This window comes from Tasmannia lanceolata, unplaced genomic scaffold, assembly GCF_043159265.1.
Source record: "Tasmannia lanceolata isolate RefF3 unplaced genomic scaffold, GAP_Taslan_0.1 ptg000011l, whole genome shotgun sequence".
In the NCBI taxonomy this organism is placed as follows: domain Eukaryota; kingdom Viridiplantae; phylum Streptophyta; class Magnoliopsida; order Canellales; family Winteraceae; genus Tasmannia; species Tasmannia lanceolata.
Genome location: NW_027518688.1, coordinates 21,564,641 through 21,581,991, shown reverse-complemented (window position 1 = coordinate 21,581,991; position 17,351 = coordinate 21,564,641). Strand labels below are relative to the sequence as shown.

Here is a 17,351-nt window from a genome sequence, read left to right as displayed (position 1 = left end):
GCCTCAGTCATTGTATGAGTCTCTTCCTTTTTGCGTATGGCATCGTCACTCCCTTTGGCAGCATACACTAATTTGGAACTTAATTTGAAAGCCATATTTCGACCCGGACGTTTTCGGGATGCCCCTAATAACCAACGATCGGAAAAGCAAGGAGATATGGCTAGGCTTATAAGGGAATGGACACGCTCCCCTAAACAGCTATCTTTTAAGGGAGAGTTCTACCTGGGTCTCAACATCATTGATGAAAAAAACTCTTACATGATCAACAATCCAAAATGAAGGCAAGAATCCTATTTAACTTAATAAAATTCCTACCAAAAAAAATCCCAACTGCATATTGGTTTCTTTGTAATGGAGAAATTATACGATGAAATAGCGAAATGCTACATATTGGTTTCTATTTTACTCTTTTTGCAAATAGTGCATATTGGTTTACTCCTTTTTGCAAAAAAAAAAAAAAAACCCTTAAAATTATAAAAAATAGAGAAATTAAATGATGAAATGGCGTACAAACACGTACTCATCATCACATCCTTGATATTTGATCCAACAGCAGCTCACTTTTTGTGAGAACATAAGAATATACCATGCTCTATGCAAATACTGCATATTGGTTTACTCTTTTTGCAACAAAAACCCATAAAATTATAAAAAAATAGAGAAATTATATGATGAAATGGCTTACAAACACATACTCATCAATTCATCATCACATCCTTGATATTTGATCCAACAACAGCGCACTTTTTGTGAGAATATAAGAATATACCATGCTCTACGTGAACGTGACCCATCATACAGTGTGGTCCCCAGTTTTGTACCCACCATATATCAAAAACAGTGTAAGCATTGAACAATATCTTGACACGGAGATGGCTCCAAATTTAGGGCGGCTTTGAATTTTCCCTGCACAAATGCCATTAATGGGGCCTCAACGATATGTCTACTTGTCCAGGTGGATGATACTAAAGGTACATCACAGATCTCTACCGAATGACAATGTCTCTCTCGTCCCTTATCTGTAGCTTCCGCGGGCAGTCTATAGAGATAAGATTAGATCCCAATAAATGGCATAAGTTTAGTTAGGATTTTCATTATTAGTCGTTTCTTAATTTGTTATTCACTTAGTGGGCTTGGCTGTTTTATAACTTTTCCGAAAAGAGTTTGTATTAAGGCCATGTTTTGCAACCATGAATATTTTTCAATGATTAATTAGTTTCTTAAGTGGTGAGAGAGAGGTAGCTAGACGGTTGGGAGGAGATATATACTTAGATACCACGAATGAGTAGAGAGGGTGACACACCTGGGCTAAGATATCCTCCAGTTTCAATTTTCAAAATGTCCAATTTGATCCTATAGACTTGATCATGGTTCATATAGAACTCTCCATTTCAATCCACACTGACAATTATACTTCCAAACAACCAAAGCACTGATATCACTTAGCCAAATTAAGAGCTTCTAACGAATCATTTTATATGTGGTAACCGTAATCCTTAGCCCGCCGTGTACATCTAATCCATTATTATTTAATAAAATTGGCATCTTCATTAAAAAAAAGGATATACCGCCCGAAGCTTAAAATGGGGCCCACTCACATTCTACATGATCTCAACCTTCCATTCAGGATGGTCCCCCCTTTTCATACCCCCCATATCTAGAAAATCTTTGTCATTAATTAATAGCATTCGAGAAATTGAAAGTTGTTTACAGATAAGATTAGGGCCCAATAAATGGCGCAAGTTTTTCATCACTTTATCTTTACGTTATGACGACAATGTCTCTCATCACTTATCTTCCTGCAAGCCGTCTATAGAGATGAGATTAGGGCCCAATAAATGGCTTAAGTTTTTTTCTAGGATTTTCTCTATAACTGGTTTCTTTGTTACAGACTTAGTCCGCTTGGCTGTTTGATAAGTTTTCTGAAAAAGCTCATATCAAGGCCATGTTTGGCAACCATAATATTTTTTGGGCGGTGATAAATGGACCCCCATATATCTTAAATCGACCCCTTTTAAGGTAAACCGTTAGGGCAGGTGAAAAAAGTTTTCATCTGCTGTTAAAGACCGTACAAGTGAGTAACTCACACCCCAAAGGTTTTACGTTAAAAGGGGTCTATTTAAGATATATGGGGGTTGATTTATCACTCTCCCCCCCTCCCCTCCTCCCCCCACCCCTCTTTTTTTTTTCTTGGTTACCTTGTTTTTCATTGTTTTCTTCCCCTTTCCCCACTAAGTCCCTCTTATGTCCCCGCCTCTCCCACCCTCCCTCACCATTTGGTAAGCTAATATTTTCCAGGAAAAAAAATTCATGGTAGCCAGATATGCTATGAAACTAACTTGTTTTCACCAAATAAGCTAACAACATCCAAACGAAAGGTATAAAATCGGAGCAAAACAAGGGAGTGCATATATCATCTGTATTTTCACTTCTCTTAATAGATTGTTGCGAATTATATCAGCCAATGAGAACCGGGTCACATAAAGATGAAGAGTGCAAGTATAAAATATGAGACAAGACATATCATATCCCACTAAGGGTGTCAATTTTGGCTCGGGCTCGGCGGCTCGCTCGGGCTCGGCTCGAATCCTTAACGAGCCGAGCCGGAGTTAGGCCTGGCTCGGCTCGTAAAAGCTCATTTAGGGCTAAAAGTCTAAAACCATAGATAATTAGATATTACTATATTAGACTAGTAGTTTAGTAATTTGAGAAATTTCTAATTTAATTGAGAGGTTTCCAACTTTCCATTGGCTTTCAAAGTGGGACCAAACATTAAAAAAAGTTTTTGATTTTCCACTAAAAGTCTAAATGTATCAAAATCAATTTGGGATTGCTCTTTTGCAAAACAGAACGAGAAGTGAGAACTCCAAAACCCTAGCGCCGCTTCCTTCTCTTCTCCGACTCCACCTCTCTACGACTTTGAGCCTCCGGCCTCTTCTCCACTCTCCACGCCTCCGGCCTCCGGCATCTTCTCCAAACCTGCGGCACTCTCGCCATTCGCGCTGCATCTTCTTCGTCGTTGGAGGTATTTTTTTCTAAAAATACATAAAATACAAAACAAATAGGGGAAAATGGGTATCGAGCTTTAGATTTTGGCCTTTTATCATAAACAAAAATTACCTTTTGCTTCTCTTTTAGGGTTTCAATCAAACCGTTTTAGGGTTTCAGGTTTTTTTTTCTCCTTTTGCTTCCCTTTTAGGGTTTCAATCAAACCACTAAATTCGGTGGAAACAAGGGCTTTATTTGCTCAAGTAATGTTTGTTTTGTCCTCCAATTTAGTGGAGATTTTGATTCTGTAGTTTCAACTGCTTGATTCTTTTTGGAATGGAAAAATGTTTTTCAAAATTGGTAGTTGTTTTTACAAGAGAAAAAACTCAAATAAACACTACTCAATTTTTACATTGAAGGATCTTCGAATTATGATAATATCTCGGTAATTTAGCCAAAATCATATCATTTTCATCTAAATCGTGGAAAGGAAAAAAGTTTACAGGAAAAAAATTCTGTCAGAAATGTTATTCTTTCAATCCAAACCGGGCCTCAACGTGTAGTTAAAAAAGCCTCTGTTTTGGATTGTTTTCATCAATAATTGGGATTTGCTAGGTAATTTTTCAGAAAGCCATTTAGCAGCCCACTTTTGTAGGAAAGAACAACCACCTCACTTCTATTAAATGAATAAGACAAACTATGCTAAAAAGTAAGCTTATGTGGCTGTTCTCTCCTGCAAAAGTTAGCAGGGAAATGTATTTCCAATTGTCCACAATTTTGTCTAGCAAATCCCTAAAAAGAAAACCTATGTTTTGTGGTAATTTTCTAATCAAGCTATGTTTTGTGCTAAAAAAGGTCCTACAAGTAGGGGTGTAAACCATTTTCTAATCAAGCAGCCGTGTGGTAATTTTGAATTCGAAAACCATTTTATTTCATTAGATGACTTCATTATACAATTGCTTCAGGTTTTGTAAAATTCTCCATGGGCAACTTAACTTGCATGGTCATATTTTTTTTATCCCTATTAGTTAATAATGGCTATTGATTTGGAGAAGAGAAAAGCTATGTTTTTTTTATCCTTATTGGTTAACATAGAAAAGCTATGTTTTATCCTTCAGTGTTTACTTTTATTATACATTGTTGTTTGTTCTATTAATATGGATATTGTTTATGCTATTATTTTCTATCAGATGAATTCTTTGCCATTGTCAGTACCATCATCTCAACAATATGTGAATGTTGAGAATGTGAATGAGGATGATAATCTGAATATTTCTGATAGTGCGAATGAGACGATTCAAGACATTGACACGAATCTAGATAAAAAGAGGAAAAAGAAATCTGATGTTTGGGTTTGTTTTGTGGATATAGAAATTATTGAGAGTGGGAAGAAGGTTATAAAACATAAATGCAAGGGTTGTCAATCTACATTTACTAAGATGAAAGGTCGTACCACATCTACGCTTAAAAGGCATATGAATTCATATCGATCTTTGAGTTGGAAAAGACCCAAACAATCTACAATTTCTTTTCTACCTGTTGATGGTAGTGGGGTTGATTTTGGAGGTTTTGGTATAACTTCGTATGACCAAATGAAGATTAGGGAAATCATTGCTAAGATGATTATTATGCATGAGTACCCATTTAAGATGGTTGAACACACATGGTTTAACATCTTATGTAAGTCTTTAAATCTTAGCTATGAGAAGATGTCAATGAACACAATTAAAGTAGAGTGCATGAAGGTTTATGAAATTGAGAAGAAGTTGAAAAAAAATTTCAAGGATGCTGGTAGAATTTCTCTCACATCTGATTGCTGGACATCAAATCAAACTATTAGTTACATGTGTTTAACTGCTCATTTTGTTGATTCGGATTGGAAGTTACAAAGGCCCATCATTAGCTTCTGTGATTTGGAGCCACCCCATTTTGGAGTAGTCATAAGTGATGCCATTTCAACATTTCTAACAGAGTGGGGAATTCAGGATAAGGTGCAATCCATCACATTGGATAATGCACGGAATAAAGATGTGGCTGCCAATCAATTGAAGATCAATTTTCAATCAAGGAATAAATTACACTATAAGGGAAAGATTTTTCACATTAGATGTTGTGCGCATAATCTTAACTTAATGGTGCATGATGGTCTTAAAGAAATTGATTCAATCATTCAAAAGATAAGGGAAAGTGTTGAATACTTAAAGAAATCTACATCCCGTCTTTTCAAGTTTGGGGAAATTGCAAGACAACTAGATGTTCCTACTTCTAAATGGTTAATGTATTGATGTTCCTACTCGTTGGAACTCTACTTATCTGATGCTTGAGCTTGCCTTCACATATAAGTATGTTTTTAGTCAACATGCTGATAGGGATGCAAATTACAAGTGGCTTCCCACTCCACTTGATTGGGAGAAGGCAGAAAAAATTTGCAAGTTTTTGGGGGTTTTCAATGGAGTGACAATATTATTCTCAGGAACATCTTATCCCACTGCAAATGTCTTTCTTTCTGAAGTATGGAAAATTAAGCATGAGTTGAATAACCACTCACTTTCTGATGATGAGTATATGGTACGAATGGCAATGATTATGGGTGAAAATTTTGACAAGTACTGGGGCGATTGCAATTTGTTTATGGCTATTTCCAGCATCCTTGATCCTAGGTACAAGATGAAACTAATTGAGTTTTGTTTCCCCAAAATCTATTCAGTCTTTGAGTATGAAACTCACATGAAAACAGTTCGGGACTCATTGTATGAGCTGTATGATATTTTTGTCGTAGAGTCCGAGCGCCAATCTTCCATTGAGCAAAATTCACAATCATTTCAAGATATACAAAGAGTTGACGAATTTTAAGAATTTTGCCAATCTACTGAGACCTTTAGACCTTCCAAGTCAGAGATGGACACTTATTTGGAGGAAATTCGTTTTAAATGTGAGAAAGCACATTTTGATGTTTTGGAGTGGTGGAAAATGAATACACTCAAGTTTCTTACGCTTTCAAAAATGGCAAGGGATATACTCACTATACCAATCACTACAGTTGCTTCTGAGTCTGCATTTAGTGCGGGAGGAAGGGTATTGGACCAGTAAAGAAGTTCTCTATCTCCAAAGACAGTGGATGGTTTGATTTGCTCTGGTAGTTGGCTTAGAGCTACTCAGAAGGCCATCTCTCCCCCTTCAGTAAGTGTCATATCATAACTTACAATTTTTTTATTTCATTATTTTATATATTACTTGCTTTAGTTGCTTATGTAACACTAAACTTTGCAGTGTGATTATATCGAGGAGGAAGATATAAGAGTTGTTATTCCAGATGGTGCCGAACAGGTTGCCAATGTCTAAACTTTATCAATGTCTTGTTAAATGTTCATTGTGTATAACATTAAAGTTGACTTATTTTTTTTATTTTTGTAGGTCTGATTAACTTTTGAAGTTTGGACATTGGCAAGAATGACAAGAAGAATTTTCTTTGGAATGATTGTTTTAGTTTGGTAGTTGTTGGATTGTAATTTAATTTAGAACATAAGATTATAAGAACTTATGTCTTATGGTATTTAGTATTTGTGTGATGGCAGTGTTATTTAATTTAGAACATGAGAACTTATGATATTTAATATTTTCACAATCACAAACCATCTTGTGACTCTTGTCTTTTAGTATTTAAAGAGCTGTCAAAAAAAGGTTATTACATTTACCAAAAAAGCTATCACAAGTCAATTGAAGAAGAAAAGACAGCTAGTTTGGCAGGTTATCAAAATAAGGTTGTGCAGATAAGTAATAACATTTCCCTTGCTTTTCTACTTGGTAATTAGATTTTATAAAACCAAAGTTTACACTTATTAACTTGGTGCTCCTTCTTTTAATTTTTTGGCAGGTTAGTACTAATGTTTCTCAATTCTCATGGCACTATGGCAGTGATGGCACTATTGACTCTTGATAGGTTTGTGTCTGAACCCTTTTATAGTTTTATAATTTATACTATATACTTTTGGCAGATTAGTTTTATACTATACAGTCTTGACTCATGGCACTATGGGTTTTTCTTGTATTTGTTTTTGTTGGTGGCCTGGTGGGGCAATTGGACAGAACACTTCAACACAGGAAGGTCCTAGTTCTGATAAGAACTACGTCATCAATTGGGGTGGAGACCATGTCTTCTCTCTTGACCAAGGAAGAGAAATTTAGCTCTACATGGACAAATCCTCTGGTAGTCTGGTTCGTTCTTCTGTATGTTTTCTTCTTGTATTTTGTCTTCTTATCCATCATCTGATCATCATCGTCAATTCATCATCTTGTTGCTGTAGCCTGTTGGTGTAATTATTATTTTTTCGAAAATGCATGTTGGAAGTTGGTGTTATTATTAATAGTAGATTTTTGGCGGCAATAGAATGATACATAATAAACAAGATTTAGAAAATGAAAGGCCTGACATTGTTTGAAGGCTTTCTCTCCCTATATATCTCTGTATGTGTCTACTGAATCAGAAAAAATAAGAAGAAGATGCTCCTATTTAAACTCTGCAACTCTCTTCTCAGTAACAAGAAAACAGGAAAGCTAGAGCCAAATGGGTCGGGACGTTCATTGTATTCATTGGCATGGATGGTCTGTTGCATGTGAGAGCCACAGAGGCTCACTTTTAATCAGATTTTGTCTTTATTCACGAGGTGGCTGCTCTCACATGCAACGGGCCATCCTCAAAATGCCTTATGTGATGGAAACTAGCAAGTAGCAAATCCCTATGAAATTTGCCTTTATTCAGGATTTTGTCTTTTTGTATAATTGTATGATTCTAATCAAAAGACATCCTAAATATGAAATATCTCATTGAGTCATTGTTTGTTGAATTTTGAAAACCATTTGTGAGTCCAAAACTGATTATTGAGCTCTAATTTATGGGAAAAAATTAAACAGATCAGACTGGTTCCAGGTCCACTAACAAGCTCGTTAAGGCTCGCGAGCCTGACCGAGCCTGGCCGAGCCGAGCCTGGTTCGAGCCCGAGCCCGAGCCGAGCCCAAGTTTTGCCCTTAACGAGCTGAGCCGAGCTGGACCAAGCTCGGCTCGGCTCGGCTCATTTACACCCCTATATCCCACTAAAAAAGATGGGTTGGAAGTCCCAAAGAATGTGACGTTCAATTTAGGCTACTGGCAATTGATGAAAGAAATACTGTGGGAGAAAATTGTTGACTGTGGAGATGAAGGAAGATGTAAATTGAGATGCTTCAAGGTGCATTGTCGCTTTCCTTAAGACGATATTCGCCCCCACCAATTGTGCGCAAGGGGAACCTGATGCAAGCCTCTCCTAGGCTTCTTGGACTAAGGATCGGGAGAGTGACAGACACACACTCAAATGCTCAAGAATTCGGATTCAAGAAAAAAAAACAGATTTGCACAAGTTCAGTAAAATGAGCGTATCTCCTTTGATATACGTCGGAATGACTTGATTCAGAAGCCAAAATTTTAAGGACTCAAAGATCTACAACTTTGCTGACAAAAGTTTGCTCAGAAAAATACTGGAAAGGGCTTGAAATGGTGATGGAAGTGGATGAATGCGTATGGATAGGTTTCTGAAAATAGAGCGGGGCAAGATAGAGAAAGATAACTTCAATGGCTACTCTTCTAGGTTGCCAAGGAAGATAGCTAACATCAATTCTTCTAGATTGATGGTTGCAACTCTTCAAGGATGCAAACAATAGGGGAAAGCTCCTACTCTTCAAGGAAGGAGTGAAACTCTTCTAGGTTTCAAGGAAGAACTCTTCAAGGTTCAAGGAAAAATGCACTAAGCAAATTTTCATTCAAATATTCAACTAACTCCATTACATATGTTTGATATTCTTTAAATAGATAAATACATGAGAAAATTCGTTCAAACTAGTCCACTAACTAGTTTAGGGACTCACATACATCATTAATAGTTTTAGGAACTCTAAACACATTAATTAGTCAAAGCTAGCAAATACGGTCTACTAAAATAGCCATAACTCTTCAACCACTGAGTCAAATTAGGACCATGAATATTTGTTGGAAATATAATTCAAAGACCTACAACTTCCTAGTTAAGAATTTTCTCTAATTCGTCCATCTAGAGGTCCAAAAACGGACTCCAAAAAGTGGTCAGACTCATTAATGCGGGACTCCAGCTCGATCAGCGTGTCCATGGTGGTCTTTATGCTTAATGGATTCAAGTTGGACATGGGCCTTGTGTTGGGCTTGGATGCGGGCTGACCTTCTCACTTGCTTAGGATGGTTCATCTGGGCTTCAAACTTGTCAACCTCATGGGTGTGGGCTGCATCAGAACCACAAATTCGACTCAAGCCCGGTGAAGTTTTCACCAAATGTTTGTTAACGTTTTGCACTAAACGTAGACAAATCCCGTGTCACCCTTGGATTTAACAAATATGCAAGATACTTGTGTTTGTGTTTCTAGAATGACAGAAAACTAGAAGAAAACTTCTAAAAGATGGTAAAAACGAATTTAGAAAGGCTTTAAGAGAATGAAATTGCTTATGGAAATTCACAAATTCGAATTCCCCTTGTGGGTTTTCTTAATCTACTGTAAATGAGTGGTTTTTGGTCTTTATATAGAGCTTCCGATGTCTTTTTTGTTTGAAAAAGCACACTCCTACAAGTCACCTTTTAAGATTGGAAAGAAATCTGACCATTAGATCGCTCACATCCACGATTCTATGGTCCAGATTACTCCTGAAGTGACTGTTGGTTTGTGGGTTTGTGTAATACCAACGTCCACCCTCCTAACAGCACAAAGTGCGCCAAAAAGAGCAACTAGCGCCCTACAACACACGTCACGCATGTGCGGATGGTGCAACGGTGCAGACCATTCCAAAACCGATTGTGCAACAAAGCAAGAGAGAGAGAGACGTAGGTAATGCTTTTTATACCCCTCTCCAATCTCTTGAGTTTCCAATGTGGGACTATTCTCCCAAAGCACTTTTCACTCTCTTTTCCCAAAGCGACCCAGTTTACAAACAAGATTCACATTTCTTTTAAAACCTTTTCAAAATTACTCTTTGAAAATACTCTAACAAATATCTCCGTCACCATTTCCTTGAAGTTCTATAACAAAACCTTTAAGTGACGCCTTTAATGGAGACGGAAAATTTTCCGTTGCTAATTACTTTCAGGGACGGATTTTGGCCTATTGGGGATGGATTTTGTTTGTTGCCGATATCTATATTTCTTGTAGTGGAAGGTAAAGGCTGGGATTCTAGGATTGACATTTGAATATCTCAACAGATTTCTGGTCATAATTAATCATATCCTTCTTCCACTGGCCAACAATATCACTCCTCTACAAAAGAAATGGTGTTGTCACATCCCATGTGATCTCCTAATCTGCCTCCTTGCAACTCCCATATAATATGCCCCATCAACAAACTCCGCAAAAAACAAAAGATTTTCAAGAAAAAGGTACCCATCATGGAAATGCATATCCCCTTTAAATTGATTCAATCCCATTCATATCGCTTTGAAGTGCCCATCTTCCTCGTATAGTATATTTAGACACTCGAATCCCACAAATTCAGCTCGTATTCAAAATTGCCTTCTGACTCAAGCCATCTGCAACTCGATTCTATTGTTTGGATTTGTGCTTTAATACAAAAGTGGAAAGTTGTAAGATGGAGTTCCATCTAGCAAGCATTTTGTTCACTTGATATAATCATAAAAGTTTGGAGAAGTTTTTAGTCCTCAAGCACAATTCTATTGAGGCAGGTTTTAGTGGTCAAGCACATTGCTATTGAGCCAGACCACCTAGGTAATCTGACCCACATGCAGAGTGGCGCAAGGACTTGGCAATCCTAGTCGTACCGTCCTAAAAGGGCATCCTCAAACCATTTTAGCACGAATATTGAAATGATCAAATAATAGTATATTGATAGGGATCAAAATTTTACTCGCATTAAAATCATGTTTTCAAGGTGGGATAGTGGCGATCTGATTGGTTGGGTGTCCCGAGCGGAGCGTTATTTTTTATTCCGTCAGACAACGGAGAATCTCAGGGTCGCAATCGCTTCTATCAATCTCAAGGGAGATGCTACTCAAAGTTATAATTGGTTTGAAGGTTGAAATCCCATTAGGGAAACCCAAGAGGGGGGTGAATTGGGTAATTTAAAATTTTTACCTTAATTAGAAAGGGTGTCTGAGATCAATCCTAGTTTATTCTAACCCTTGTTTAAGTATGCTTAAGAAAATAAAGAAGAGAAATTACCAATCACCAAAGGAAAGGGGAGAAGAAGATGCACATCACAATGAAGACACCAAGATTTATAGTGGTTCGGTCTATCAACAAGACCACTCCACTCTTCCAAGTTGGTCTCCTTGGGTACTCCACTAATGGTGAGATTCTACACGCCGAATCGAATCTCCGAGCCATACAAACACTTCTCCACCTTCGAGGGCACAAACCCTCTTTGCTCCGGATTCACCTTTGTTAACGGGCCGAATCGTAGACCCTCTTACAATGTCAAGATCCTCCTTTCTTAACGGGTCGAATCGGAGACCCTCTTCCAATGAAGAACAATAAAAGAAGAATTCTCAAAGCCTCTTGATAGGCAGATTTTACAATAATGGAAGCTTACAAAACTCTCCAAAAGATAACAAAGATAAAAGCCCTATGGAGATATTCTTCAAAAGGATATGCAAGTTCAAAGCATTTGAAGAGAAATAATGGATTTTGAAGGTTAAAGCTCAAATGAGGTTTTCAATAAGTCCAAAAGTCGTAGAATCCATGAGAAAACATCATATTTATAGTCCACAATGATTCCTCAATGTTTGGGAGTAGTTTGGGCAAGAAAAGACAAAAAATGGGTCAAAAAAGCAACTAGCCGTTTGTGGACCCCGATCCGAGAGGACGGGTACTGAGGACACGAGATCCTCTGTAATCCTCTAAGATCTCCACCATGTGAAGGAGAGCTCTACGAAGGAACTCTCGAAACAGATGCCACCCTCATAGCAAAGCACGAGTGGCGATAAATAAGATACCTCTTGATCTAAGGATAAATCCCCAAACCATGACGTACCTAAAATAACTCAGAGTCGCCATCCATAGATAGGCCATGGAACCCCAAAATCAAATCCTCTGTGCAATGGATAACCAGAAATATATATGGGCTCGTGCCTGGTTACAAATGGAGAAGGTTCGAAGAGCACCCCCAATTCGTCCGAGTGCAAGCACTTGGTCTCTTATGCCATTTATTATTAACTCCAAAGAAGTTTGGGCAAAATCATGTGAAATGGGAAGAAATATTTCCGAGTGAACGTCTATCTAATCATGCATGACTCGAGGATGAAATAATAAGCACACACAGAATAAAATAAAAGATAAGTGTCTTCTAAGCACAGCTAGGTTATGAGTGACATGTCTAACTGGTGTCTAAGTTCTGGTGGACAAACACATACACACTACAGCTAAAGGTATAAGGTCTATACAAGAAAGTAAGAAAACACAACAAAACATACAATATAACTCGATATCACATAAAATACAATCAAGACAAATCCTAAACTCTAAACGATTTAGCCCGAGTCCTTGGATGGTCTGATGTTCATCCAAAGAAGCCTACGTATCCCCGCCTCCACGAGAATAAGAGCAACGTAGTTCTTCGCGCCTATTCTAAGCTATGATGCCTAAGACACCTAGACCTCTATACTAGACTCGATCTAAAAGACCGGACTAGTTATTAAAGCTTCTTGAGCGATTACTTAGATTCCAGTGAATTGTAGATTTTAGAACACCCTATATGCCCTAACTAAATACAGGTTAGCCCTAAGCTAATGCAGGTGGTTCCTACAACCTATGTGTAACTAGGCTGCATTTTCTAAAGAAAACAAAGGGCGGACTAACACATCCTATTCTAGTCATCAGTCGGCGATGCGGATCGTCAACTGACCAGACGGAGGCGCTCCTATAACTCTAGGACAAACCCCTAACTCTAAAAACAACCACAACAAATCAAGGACAAACCCCCTAACTCTAAAAAAAACTCTATCTAGGAGACTCCTAACTCTAGAGGAAGAGCTTTTTGAAAACACGGTTTTAAAGAAAAAAATGGTTAAAGTATTTATTTACAAAGTTTGGCTGGACTTGGGATAAAGATCTCAAGCTGCACTACGTACCTCGTGGAAGAGGAACAAGCCAACGTAGTTCGAAATCGAACTCTCCAAACTAAAACTTACCACCGCAAATGACTTAAGGTTTTTAATGCTTTTCAAATGTTTTTGACTTTTACAGTTTTGATGGTTTTGAATTTTGAAATATTCAATTATTTTTTGGGATTTTTAAAGGGTTTCAATGTTCTTGTGATTTTAAGATTTCAAATGTTTATGAATTTTAAAATTTCAAATACCTTCACCCTCTTGGTTAAAGGCCAAAGGGAACACACAAAGCAACACCCTAGGGTAAAACCCTTAGGGTAAAGGGGAAACCCCAAACCAACAAACTAGTAACCCAAAACAAGATGTAACAATCCACAAACAGGTAGACAAGTACCCCATGAACAAAGAAAATGATCTAAGATCCCGAGCAGGTAAGCTCTAATAAGACTGAGTTAGTCTCTAATGGAAAAACTCCTAGCTAATAACACTAGAGAGGGAGTACAAATGAGTCAGAGACTCTCTAATAACACTACAAAAAAGAGATGAGTAAATAAGTCAAAGACTCACTCTAGAAGAAAGGGTGACTCTAACAAGAGGCTGGGTAAGCCTCCTAACGGGGAAACACTCTAAATGAAACAAGGCTTGTCTCCAAATCGGGGCACTATAAATGAGGCAAGGCATGCCTCCTAGAAAGAAAGGTGGGCTCCAAGTATCCATATCATCGCCCTTGCAATGATAAAGTAAGGGATTAGGCAACTAACGGACCAAGTTGGTCTCCAACTAGTAGGGGGTACAAGTTGGTGTACAACTTAGAGAGGGACTCTATAAATGAGGCAAGGCATGCCTCCTATGGGTACACTGTCTATCAAAATCAAGGTAACCTCCCTGAGGGTAGGCTCTAAACAATAAGGCTTGCCCCCAAGGGAGAAACACCTTAATGAGACTAAGGATGTCTCCTAAAAGAGGACTCATGGAACTTGGAAGGTCTAGACATGATTTGGAAGTGATCGTAGAAGTTTAGAGGTCTAGGTTGACATGGAACACAGGTTCCACTCATTTAGCATAAAAAAAAAAACATTGAAAGAACTCTACACAACATGTAATTTTCGCAAATAAAGCTCTAAAATATAAAGTAAATCATGAAAATTGATCAATATATGATTTGTGACTTGCTAGCATGCTTATCATATCCCAATACAAGCATTATAATCAATATAGGCTCAAAACAATCTAAAAAAAAAAAGAGATGAAATTTCCACCCAACATGTAATTTTCACTAAAAAGGGTAAAACAATGCCAAACAATTTATGGAAATGATTCAATATATGATTTAAAACTTGCTACCAAGCTCAAAATATCCAAAACAATCATTAAAATTGAATAGAGCTCAAGTTGTCGGTGATTTTCAAGAAATGGCACAGCTATGACATATAGTGTGAAAAATGCGACTTTGCACTGACTTTTGGACCCCTCAAACATCAAAACCATCAAAAACTCTACTAATCAAAATTATAGATCTCAGCATAAGAGACATTCTCTCAGTTGACCATTTTGTTTGGAACTGGCCAGAAGTGGCCGGAAAATGGCCTCTTCCGATCCATCACCATTAAAAGACATATTAGTGTTTTAACTGAAAGTTCGAGCTCAGCTTTTACAAAGTATTAGAAAATCTTGTGAAAAACATTTTTTCATTCTACGGCTTCGGACGAAACAGAACTGAAATAGCCTAAAAATGGCCAAAAAGCTGTTGTTGCAGAAATGACAGTTGTTTCCAAACAACTGAAGCTTGTAAGTAGTTTTTGACATATTAAAAAGCTTTTATGGAAACATTTTCTCAACAAGACAGTTTTAGGAAATATTATAACAAACACTTTTCCAGTTGACAGTTTTGAACAATTCCGACCAGAAGTAGTCCAAATTTTACTCAACACAATAATTTTGAAAAAACTTGAACAAAAACGGCGTTATGGACTGAAAACTTTAAACAGGCATAACTCTCTCGTCTTTTGGCCAAATTTGGACTGCCATATGTCGAACTGGCCGGCTCGACTAGATCTACAAGATTGAAATGTTTGTTTTTAGAAGTTCTGAGCATTTGAGGTCGAAAAATGGAAAATTCAGAACTAAGGATCACTATACGTAGGAGAACACAGACACATACACACATACATTTACACACATATACACTCATATTCACATATATGTGTGTACCTTCACATTCACAAGCATTTACTCACACATCCCTGCCCACATTCACATACGCAACTGTACACACACACGCACCTTTATACACAGGTACAGACTCTCATATAGAGATATATTCACAAGCACACATACACACACATGTATTCTCACATACATATTCACAAACACATGCACATATACTCATGCACACAAACACTCACAGACACACATACTTACACATACTCAAACACATACACACATATAATGAATCGGAGTGAGGGTGCATTTGGGATTCAAACCTCTCATCTCATCCTATTTGACCTTCCTATCAAATTCAAACATGAGTAAAATGAAACTGAGAGTCTAACTTCACTCCTTATGCATTTGAGGACAGGAGGATAAGCTAAATGACTGAAAACAATTTCCCAAGCTCAAATACCCTGAATAACGGAGATTGCGCACCTACAGTGGAGATTGAACCCACATTATTATTCTTTAGACTTCCTGTACCTGAAAAAGTGGGACCAATAGGGGAATTTGACTGGTTCACGCTGCAAGGCCTTCTAGATAAGTACTTCATTATGTTCTTGCTAGTGAACTTGATAGAAACCAGCGACTGGAGCAGCATATGGTGCTCGCCCAACATATTTCAGGCCGTCCACGCTCCCTCTTCCATAGCTTTCATGGCTGTTGAAAACCGAGGTGAAATGTAAGTGTACGCTGCCTTGTTCCTTGACTCTTCCTGGCACCACACTATCTTTGCATTTGGATATCGCTTCAGCTCTTGTGAGACCAGGTCATATGGAAATGGGTAAAGCTGGTCAGCTCCTCTTCGAGATTAGAGTGGTTGTTCTGATGAGGGCTGCTATGGACCGAATTAATGCCAAAATAGGGTTGAACTATGGACAGAATTGTGCTAAAAACTGGGAGCATATCCATGGGCTGAAATGTGCTAAAACAGGGAGCATATCCATGGGCTGAAATGTGTTAGCATTGAGCATATTCATGGGCTGAAATGCAAGTAGCAGGGCTGACTTTATAAACATATATCTTGGGCTAAATTGTGCAAAACAAACCAGGACTAAATCATATTCTTGAGCCATTCAAAATAGGAGTTGAATCACGTATTTGAGCCATACAAAACAGGAGTTGAATCACGTATTTGAGCCATACAAGATAGGGGCTGATTTAGAATATAAGCATGAACAAATGTGGAATCATAGGCTAGCAATCCAACTAATTAGTATTTTCTAAGGGAACATGATTTATACTTATTTTCACGGGACGAGGTCAAGGAGAATAATAATGCACATAACACTATGCAAAACTGTATGAACTAATTAGATTCTTGATGACCCAGCAAGAAAGAGAAATTCAATTGGAAGCCAAGCAGTAATTAAGACCCAAAATTAAAGAAATCTGTGAAACTGCTCGGAAATGGAATCCGTGATCAAAAGAAAAATGCACACAGCAAAGACTATAAGCAATCATGAATGGATTCCCATAAAACGAATCAAAGAAAGTAAGATGAAAAGAGAGTTACCTTTACTCTAGTTCTTCTCCTTCTTCCTCTCTATTTCTCTAAAATTTGATGATCCGGTGATTGCCACGACCTCGAACCTCAAAGCCCTCTTCTTCCTCTTTTTGTTTACAAATCTCAGAGAGGTGAAGACAAAATAGAGATGAGAAATGAAGAGGTGGATTGATAGAGACGCTAGGATCTAAATGGAGGGGAAAATTACCGCAAGCAATGAAGGTGGCCGGAGTTGTAATGGGTTTGATGGAAAGTGGAGGTTGGTTTTGATGTGGGTTTGGGGCTGAAATGGGAGAAGGGTAGCGATATTCCTCCGGGATGATTGGAGAGGGTGACCGGAGTTGGGGTTTGGATTAGATCTAGGGTTTAGGGAATATTGAAGAAGAGGTGGCCGTGAATGGAATGGTCGGGTGAGGATGGGTGATGATGATTTAGGTACGGGTGGTCGGATTCCGCTGAGAATCCTACCGGAGAAGGAGGGTTTGATGGAGGTCGCAAGCCCGGTTGGAGATGGTGGTGGGATTCGGACGGAG

At 38.0% G+C, this 17,351-nt stretch overlaps 1 protein-coding gene and 1 pseudogene across 4 annotated transcripts; one reads left to right on the top strand and one right to left on the bottom strand.

The window, feature by feature from the left end:
- Nucleotides 1-17,351, bottom strand: part of LOC143886635 (endochitinase-like) — a 43,700-nt pseudogene that overhangs the window by 9,994 nt on the left and 16,355 nt on the right.
- Nucleotides 2,853-7,439, top strand: LOC143886634 (zinc finger BED domain-containing protein RICESLEEPER 2-like). Of its 4 annotated transcripts, XM_077390683.1 has the most exons (6): nt 2,853-3,025; nt 4,179-6,168; nt 6,259-6,315; nt 6,403-6,749; nt 6,863-6,928; nt 7,075-7,439. In XM_077390683.1, the coding sequence occupies exon 2, from the start codon at nt 4,179-4,181 to the stop codon at nt 5,271-5,273; it is 1,095 nt and encodes a 364-aa protein (XP_077246798.1). In that variant the 5' UTR covers nt 2,853-3,025; the 3' UTR covers nt 5,274-6,168; nt 6,259-6,315; nt 6,403-6,749; nt 6,863-6,928; nt 7,075-7,439. The 4 variants fall into 4 exon arrangements, with proteins under 4 accessions (XP_077246798.1, XP_077246796.1, XP_077246797.1 ...); XM_077390681.1 differs by having other exon boundaries at nt 6,863-7,439; XM_077390682.1 differs by having other exon boundaries at nt 6,403-6,928.

Excerpts from the sequence above, each read along its gene's own strand:
- LOC143886634 (XM_077390683.1), top strand. The coding sequence starts at position 4,179 with ATGAATTCTTTGCCATTGTCAGTACCATCATCTCAACAATATGTGAAT.